We start from the raw sequence: 9,455 nt of genomic DNA, 5'->3' as shown, positions 1-9,455 counted from the left end.
ATCTTCCTCCTCCATCCCAGAAGTAGCCGAAACTCATTTTAGTGCTGGTAGTGAAGCTCAGATGAAAACAATTATTGATAAGGGAGGAGAAGCTGGAATATGTTTCCATGTAACTAACCTTTTATTTTTTGTTTTGAGTGCTGGGGAGCAAACTCAAGGCCTTATGCAAGCTAGGCCAGGGCTCTTCTGACCTATAGCCTAAGGTAGAAGGATCACTTAGGTTCAGGAGGTCCAGACAAAACCTGGGCTAGACAGTGAAACTCCATCTAAAAACAAAAATAGAAGCCAGGTGGTGGTGGCACATGCCTTTAATCCCAGCACTCGGGAGGCAGGGGCAGGTGGGAAGCAGACACAGGTGGGAGGCAGAGGCGGGTGGATCTCCATGAGTTCAAGGCCAGCCTGGTCTGCAAAGCGAGTCCAGGACAGCCAAGGCCACACACAGAGAAACCCTGTCTCGAAAAACCTAAAACAAAACAAAACGGCTCATAGATAGAATCGCGTGCTGCTTTGTAATCTAGTGTAACTATGTTGTAGGCAGGAGAGTTGTAGTTTTCTATTGCTGGATATCATACCTGGTGCTGGTCCAGATTCCTAACAACAAGAGTGGTCAGCAATGCGTCTACCGAAAAAAAGGCCGTCTCCAACCTCACCTCAGGTCTAAAACAATAATAACAACTGGAGTTCTTTCTACTTAAAAATAGAGACCTGTGTGTCTGAGCACATCGAGACTTAATGACAATCATCCTCTGTAGACTTGGCTGGCAGAAATGTGTGTAGGTGACAACTAATTTTATGGGGGAGAGGGGAGGGTCCTTCATTCTTATGCTCCCCTTCCCCAGTGCTGCCATAGAAAACGGAGCCCCCAAAACGGCAGGAGGCTCTCAGGGGGGACAAAAGGCGCTAGCGCATGAAGACTTACCAAGGCCGGCTGCTGAGGGGCCAGGGGAGACTCAGGGCTGACATCCATCCTCTTGCCTTGGTCATCTCGTCATCGGCCATCTTAAGGGAAATGAACGCCCGCAGTTCCCTCCCTACATCCGCACCCCACCCCCCAGTTAGCGGAAACCTGTGGCTGGCCTGACGCACCAGGGACGACACTTTTACGACAGCCCCTGAAGTCAGGTTTGTCTCAGCACCCATAGTGGCTTTTGGTCAGCTTTCTGGAAGCAGGCTCCCTACATGCCAGGCCAGATGTGTCTGCCCCCTGGTATTTAGTTCCGGTTTCCCAAGATGAGCCCCGAGGGAAATCTAAAGAGCTGTCTTGAGCCCTGCACACCATATAGGCGTGGTGAGATGACAAAACCCGGAAACCTGGTCCATTTATCACTAAGGGAAAACAAACTGGGTACAACCCCATTGTGGAATAGCAAGTGGAAAGAGCAGGGTAGATGCGTGGAACCATCTAGAAACATCAAGGGAAAAAAACGTTGCCACAGACTATATATTTAGGAACTTGTGCGTCTATTGTTAGCATGCGTGGTGTGAATGAATGAATAGTTCTGAACCAGGAGAAAGCATCCAAGGCCAAGATCAGAGTTGGAGGACAAAGGTGATGAAGAACTAATTTAACATCGTCTCTAATTCCATGCATTCTTTCACCACGGCATTCCAAGTGACAGATGTCAATCACCTGACCCCTTTTTAAACTGGAAAAAAAAAAAAAAACTTTTATTTAAAAATTTTTACTGACTTGTGCTTGTGTGCTACATGTGCTTGCCATGATTCTTGTTAGGAGGGCAAAGGACAGTTTGAGGGGATTGGTTCTCTGTCATCTCAGCTGCCAATGCTATTTTTTTAAAATGGGGGATCTGTAAGGCCAAATTTTCTTCACATACTTCAAGCAAAACAACACATTACTATAGATAGAGGCAGAACTAAAACACAGCTATCTTCTATTAAATTGGAACTTAAGAAATTCGCAGAAATTAATCATTCCCACAGTTTTGGACGTTTGTTTGTCTGTTTGTTTTGTTTACAGAGTTAATTTTCACTTTAAATGCTGTTTACGCCAGGTGTAATGGCACATACCTTTAAGCATTCCAGAAACAGAGACAGGTAAATCTCTGAGTTCAAGGTCAGCCTGATCTACTCAGAGAGTTCTAGGACAGCTGGAGCTACACAGTGAGATTGTATCTCAAAGAAAAAAAGAAAATATTTTTATGTTATGCTTACATGGTTACAAAACAGTCATGGGTAGTTTACAGTTTATAATGCTGGCTGAAGAGTGAAAGCTTGTCCCAAAACAACAAAAAGCAGGACATGTTGTGTTACATGAAACCCTGTATAAAACGTGTTAAGCTAATTAAAAATTTTCTCCATCTCAAATTGTAATTAGTAGATATTGATACAAACCACATATGCAGAAGATCTTGGGGAGGGGTCCAAAGATTTTAAGGAGTTTAACATGACCCTGAGAAAATATAGTTTGAGATACATGGTTGTAGAACCATTCTTTCTATCTTCAGACGGTATATTGTTGGGTGAAAAAAATCAAGTAACTCAAAACAATGTTTTTTTTTGTTTTTTATTTTATTAATTTATTCATATTACATCTCAATTGTTAGCCCATCTCTTGTATCCTCCCATTCTTTGCTCCCTCCCATATTTCCCTTACTCCCCTCCCCTATGACTGTGATTGAGGGGGACTTCCTCGCTCTGTATATGCTCATAGGGTATCAAGTCTCTTCTTGGTAGCCTGCTATCCTTCCTCTGAGTGCCACCAGGTCTCCCCATCCAGGGGACGTGGTCAAATATGGGGCACCAGAGTTCATGTGAAAGTCAGACACCACTCTTCACTCAGCTGTGGAGAATGTCTGTAAGGCTAAAAAATAAAGGGAGTGGGGGGACGAAAAATAAATTCACCGAGTTTAGTTTTGATGGTTGCCATGCGTAGGAACTTATTTACTGAAATATGATCATCTTATTGGTGGCTTTATCCCTAAAGACAATGAAAAGTTTGAAGAGAAAGCTCATCATTATCAATGATAATTCATAGACAAGTGTATGACAGAATACAATGTTTTTATTTCCATACCCATCTCAGGCACAGTATGAAAGTGAAGTTGACTATGAAAGGGCGGCTCAGGAGAGATGCTTAGTTGGCATCAATGGTCTGCCGAATCCAGCCCAGGTAGTTGCACACTCTGGTGTAGACACTAGGTTTCCCTTTGCCACTGCAGCTATTGCCCCAGGAGACGATACCTTGGAGTTGTTCATTGCAGACCATGGGACCACCGGAGTCATACTGAACAAGAAAAATAAAAAATAAAAAAGACAATCAGTGTGCTGGCTGATACTCAGATGAGAGAATGAGCTTAGAGGTAGCCTTTCATTATCCTGGGGCTATTTCTTAAATTCTTCATTCTACTTCCAGAAACCTAGCACACAATCATCTTCCTGTATCACTAATACATTTATTTTTTTTTATGGTCCCACTTAGGGGCAATAAGAGGTGAAGGCTGGAGAGATTTAAGATTGCCTTGCCATCTCTTCCTTTCCACCAGGGTTTCCTGCAATAATCTCAAAACATTGCCTGTGTGTATTGCCTGGACATTACCATTCCTGTGGTATCTTTCCACCAAGTCTAACCATCCCACCATAAAGAGAAAACTTAACCATTTATGCTTAAGCTATTCCCTACCTTTCAGATTCAACCTCAGGAAAAAAAAATGTTTTGATTCTGTTTTTGTATGTGTATGTATATGTGGAGTGTGAGTGCACATGTGTGTTTATATGTGGGTAGGGAAGTATGTGCATGTGTGTGAGAAAGTGATGGAGACCCATAGTTGATGTTAGGGATCTCCCTTCATGACAGCATCTCTTGTTGCACTTAAGCTTGCTGATTCTTGCTCAGGAGGTTCCCTGCTTTTGCCTTTCCAGTGTTAGCATTAGAGGTGCCTGCTAATCCTGTTTGCTAAGCCTGCCTGCTAAGCCTGCCAGTTTTTACACAGATTCTGACCATCTGAATTTCAGCCCTTGTCCTTCTGGAACAAGCGATTTATCCCCTGAGTTATTTTTCCTAGCAAGACGGATGAACTGGGCAGAGAAAGAAAACAAACTCACCTGGCAAGTGTCGTATTCCACATCTAGGAAGCCGATACAGAACATGTTGCTTGTGATTTGATGTGGGTAGGCACTGTGGCAAACAGAGTCTGACAGGATGGGAGCATTCAAACAATGAAGATCTGAAGAGAAGCTGTCTGAGGAGTGAAGGGCAGAAATGGGAAGCTATTCACAATGACTCGTGAGAATGTTTCCTATTCTTTCTTCTCTCACACAAACTTCCTGTGTCTTTCAACTTGGCTGGGTCCTACATTTTTGGAGGATTATTTTTTTTTCCTGAAAGATTTTCCAAAACGTTCTAACCAACCTAGTTGTTTTTTCATTGACACAAATGTTAGTGGTGACAGATTTTCTTGAGTTGTGCTCTCCAGGCTGAACTGAATCCCTTACTGATCTATATACCACCCCAGTATCTAATTCTATAATCACCAATCATCTGTAAATTAAATATATTGATATCTTGCTAATAATTTTTCTTTTATCTTCTATATGATCTCAGGAAAACAATCGTTTTAACCTTGAATAGCATATTCCAAGACTATGTGGGTCAAAATTTATTTTCCGAGAAATGTGTTTTGAGTGAGAATTTAGACCAGGCTATCACCTTCATGCCTTCCGTGTCTGCGTGTTCTTACATTTGGGACCTATGTCTTAGGTAACACTTACGTCCAGTGCTTACTGTGTCACCCCAGCCTGATGCAAGGCACTCAGTACCAACTGATGGACAGGAGCTTGGCAGAGAGACAGTGGACACATGAGAGTTGATGGTGGCTGGGGAGTTCAGTTTAATCAACATAATGTCATTATCAATGGTGTCATTGTCGTAGTTGGGATGAGGGATGATCTTGGCTGCATTGATGAATTGCTCATCACCCTTAATTTCATGAATGTTGAATTCTCCCAGACGGACCTGTAGTTGGCTATATTTATAAGGATTAACAGTTTTCTAAGTATCCATCTTGGAATTCTTCCTCCTCCTCAACTTTTAATCATATAATACAAAGACCATCCTATTCAAGAATCCAGCTAATTGCACTTTAGGTAGCACTGGTTACTCCTATCCTAGGCACAGTTAGAGAATTCCTTATGTATCACTGCTAGTGCAGACTCCGAGTCCACCATCTTATTAGAATTTAAGACAGAAGATGGAGAAGAGGTCCCTCATACAAAGCAGTAAAAGCTAAAAATGGGATTGGAGACAATTGATTGGCACTCACTATTTCTCTTATGGTTTTGATAAAAAAGGTTTATAGGGAAGTGAGAAAGAATCATAGATGGAAAATATTTAGAGCATAGAACAAGTTTCTTTTTTCATGTTATAATAAGAATGTATATTTTATTACTTCATATGATGTTTTTATAATCATGGTTGAGATATAATTATTGAGACCATGTGTATGGCTTCATGTTTTTAAACTACTTCATTATTTAGAAAAGTATCTGTAAAACCTAAGGGAACATATGCAAGTCCTATGACTATTAGAGACACACAGGCTCTGATTTAGCTTTCTTTGTTCCATCCAGTGAGCTGGCATAAATGGCTCAGTAGGTAAAAGTGCTTCCTGTTAAGCCTGAGTTTGATTCCTGGGACCATATGGTAGAAGGAAAGAATCAACTCTAGCAAACTTGTACCCCGACTTCCACATGAACCCCACCTGAAGTAAATAGTACATAGACAAATGAGTTTACTCATCAAACACAATACTGTATTTTTTTTTTTTACCCTTCTCTGGAGTTAAGGGAAATACAACCCTAGACTTTAGGACTGAATATTGGATACTTACGGCTTGTAGCAGTGAGCAGCAGTCAGTACCCATTCGTCACTGATGAGGGAGCCTCCACACAAGTGGTAGCCAGCATTCAGGGACACCTGGTAGGGGACAGAGTTGTTCTTACATGTGAGGCTTCCAATAATCTTGTCATTATTACCATTAGTGGGGATAGCAGCTGTTAGGGAAGAGGTAGAAACTGTTACACAGATCGGTCATGGAATTCTGTACCAGGTAGTTCATGCAGACTAACCCCACAGGACGTGACAGTGTTCTCAGCCACCAGCGAATCAGGGAATGTTGGATTTCAGGGAGCTAGGTGTTTGTTTGTATCCTTTGTCGTATTTTACTTATTTCTATGTAGACTTTTTTTTTTTTTTTTGGAGATAGGGTTTCTCTGTGTAGCCCTAGCTGTCCTACAGCTCATTCTGTAGACCAGGCTGGCCTTGAACTCAGATATCCACCTGCCTCTGCCTCTGGAGTGCTGGAATTAAAGACATGTGCCATTACCACTCAGCTTCAGTGTAGCTATTTTTATAACTCATTATGATACGCTAAGTTATAAGGAAGCACTCCCCTTTAGATAATGCTTTAGGTTCGACACACATTGCATGCTTACATATATTCACATACATATAAGGGCATTCACACACAGAGGCTATTAAGAAAATAAATGTCTTAAAACATTGATTTAGGATATAGATATTATTTTAGCATAGAATTTGACTCAAAGTCCATGCAAATAAGTAAAACTTCCTCTAGAGTAACTTCCTGGTTGTGTATGTTTATGGTGATGGTTGATATGTTGGTGTGGACTAGCTGTTGTATTAGGTAATAGAGACAGAATTGCAGAAACCACTTGAGAGTATTTTATCTCTGAAGAAAATAATTGTTTTGAATTTTTATTTTGTCAACTTTTTCTTTGGGTTTAACCTAAAGTGTTTATTTGAGCATTTTACAGCACATCGCATTGCCTTCCCTGACCTTTCCCTTTATCCTGACAATCTCTTTCCTATTCATTGCCACATTTAACACTGGGAGCTATGACCTACATTTTTGTTAAGATTTTCCTGTAGCTGGATCTGGGAAGGGGTTTAAAGTTTACCTCCCGTATTGTCCTTGGCTGGTGTCTTAGTTTGAGCGGGACCCCTGGGCCCAAATCTGCCTATCATATTGTTCTACTTGTAGGTTTCTAGGACCCTCTGGATCCTTTAATTTTGCTATTCTCCCATGTGTCTCTCATTTAGAGTCCCAATAGGATGCCCTCCCCTCTGTCCCAGTTTCCTGGTAAGTGAAGGCTTTTGTGGGACATGCCCCTTGGGCTGGTATGCAGATATAAGTGAGTATATACCAGATCCAGCCAATGGTCAGAACATTCTCCACAGTTGAGTGGAGAGTGTGATATGACTTTCTCACGTACTCTGGTGCCTCACATTTGACCATGTCCCCTGGAGGGGGAGACCTGGTGGCACTCAGAGGAAGGACAGCAGGTTGCCAAGAAGAGACTTGATACCCTATGAGAATATACAGGGGGAGGTAATCTCCCTCAGGAACAGTCACAGGGGAGGGGAATAATGGGAAAATGGGGGGGGGGAGGAATGGGAGGATACAAGGGATGGGATAAACATTGAGATGTAACAAGAATAAATAAATAAAAAAAGAAAAAAGAAAAAAAAGATTTTCCTGTAGCTATGAATGCCTTTTATTATGATGTATGGGCTTTGCTTTCTAATATTTAAAAATATAATTTTGGGAGAGAACTTTCTAAGCTGTACTAAATTATACCTGTTCAATGTGAGAAACATTAATATAAAGTTTTAGTAATAAAAATTTGGTAGTACTAACACTGAAATATACAATTCCTTCTTTTTTGTCTCACACTCAAGTGATATGTGATTTTATACCAACAAGAATTCATCAACAGGTTTCTCAAAACACAGCTTAAGGTTTTATCTCTGGCATATAAGATATCTTTGGCAGGTCAAGATCCCTTGCCCCTACTAAATTATCAGCTCTTCAGTCTTCAGAAGTCTCAGGCTTGCATGCTCACAGCATCTTCAGTGAGCACACACAAATTTTAGTCATCAACTCCATGTTCTCAGCGATCAGGACAACACTTCCTTTATGTGGACTACTGTCCACCCCTACCCCCCCTCCCCAAATTAGAGAACCTGTCTGGAAAGTAAGATATGTCCTGCATACACCAGAGAGTATCCATGAGCTTTCTCTAATAAAATTTTAATCATTTACAATAACAAATGCTATCTACTACTTTTCCTACATTTCCACTGTCCTTCGTTCAGATGCCATATTCAACAACCGTTATTGATTTCTAAGCACAAAGCATGCATTTACACACAATGTGTACTTCTGTTGAAGGGTTCTTTTGAAACACTCACCAGCTGCTCCAAGGAGAACCAGGAAGAGAAAGGTCTTCATGGTTGCTCACTAGTTCTGCATTGGAAAATAGGATAAAGGCTTTTTCTCCAGATTTGTCATTGACACTCAGGGCCATAGGTGCCAGAAAAGAGCCTTCACTGTAGAGCAAAAAAAAAAAAAAAAAAAAAAAAAAAAAAATAGCATTCAAGTCTGTGACAGACGAAAGATGATAATGCAGGACCACATGCCAGCATTCCCCACTTTCTGAGAAACTTATGGCAATGGAAGTTGCAAACACACAGGGTGAGAACTGTTCATTGCAAAAGGAAATAAGTTGTGTTTAGCTCATGGCACACAGCTGTACATTTCTGGATTCTAAGATAAAAATAATAGGTTCTAGTTGTGACCTTTTGTCCAGAGGACTATGTTAAACCCTGTACCCTTGGTATGCAACTAACAGCTGTTTCACAATTATGCACTTTGTTGATTTTCCAGAAAGAAGTCATGCAATTAAATGTAATGCGCATACCTTAGAAAAACAGGATAGCTTTGACCTTTAAATTCATGTTGGCTCCTTTTTTTTTTTTTTTGTAAAGAAACCCATTTAACTCGTATTATTATAATTAGAGTAAGGCCAATTTACTACTCACAAAATTTAAAATAATTCTCCTGTTATCTTCGCCAGATGCTTTAAAAATTTTTTTTATTGTATTGATTATTCACTTCACACCCTGGTCATAGCCCCTTCATCCTCTCCTCTTGGTCCTTTTGTCTCCTCCTCTTTCCCATATGTCCCCTCCTCTACTCCTCAGAGAAGGAGAGCTCCCCTATCCACCCACCCCAGTAAACCAAGTCACATCAGGACTGAGGGCATCCTCTTCCCCTGTGGTCTGGTGAGGCAGCCCCACCAGCAGGCAGCAGAGTCTATGACAGAGTCAGGCCCTCTCCCCCACTAGGGGACCCATATGAGGACTGAGCTGCCTATCTGTTACATCTGTGTGGGAGTCTAGTCCATGCTTATGTTTTCTTGTAAGAGGGAGTGAGTTTGAGATCACCCTGGCTAGACAGCAAGTTCAAGGCCAGTCTGTACAATTCTCCTGATTTGGATCCCTGAGTGCTGAGGTTACAGTTGTGTGTCACCGTGGGTGGTAGGATATCACTTTTTGATAAAATTCTCCCTTTGTCTGAACAATTTTCTCTGAAGACATCTCTCATAAAATATCCTGTGGTTTGGTTTTAATTGCC

The 9,455-nt window shown here is 41.2% G+C and overlaps 1 protein-coding gene across 2 annotated transcripts; it reads right to left on the bottom strand.

The window, feature by feature from the left end:
• Positions 1 to 3,094: 3,094 nt before the first annotated feature.
• LOC127194215 (cationic trypsin-3-like) lies at positions 3,095 to 8,270 on the bottom strand. 2 transcript variants are annotated; one of them, XM_051151538.1, is made up of 5 exons: positions 8,231 to 8,270; positions 5,847 to 6,009; positions 4,725 to 4,982; positions 4,063 to 4,195; positions 3,095 to 3,244 (listed from the first exon to the last, which is right to left on the bottom strand). In XM_051151538.1, the coding sequence occupies exons 1-5, from the start codon at positions 8,268 to 8,270 to the stop codon at positions 3,095 to 3,097; spliced, it is 744 nt and encodes a 247-aa protein (XP_051007495.1). The 2 variants fall into 2 exon arrangements, with proteins under 2 accessions (XP_051007495.1, XP_051007496.1); XM_051151539.1 differs by having other exon boundaries at positions 4,063 to 4,199; positions 4,729 to 4,982.
• Between the last annotated feature and the right edge of the window lie 1,185 nt (positions 8,271 to 9,455).

Source organism: Acomys russatus, chromosome 10, assembly GCF_903995435.1.
Source record: "Acomys russatus chromosome 10, mAcoRus1.1, whole genome shotgun sequence".
In the NCBI taxonomy this organism is placed as follows: domain Eukaryota; kingdom Metazoa; phylum Chordata; class Mammalia; order Rodentia; family Muridae; genus Acomys; species Acomys russatus.
Note: the sequence above shows the minus strand (reverse complement) of the source record. Positions and strands in the feature narration are given on the sequence as shown.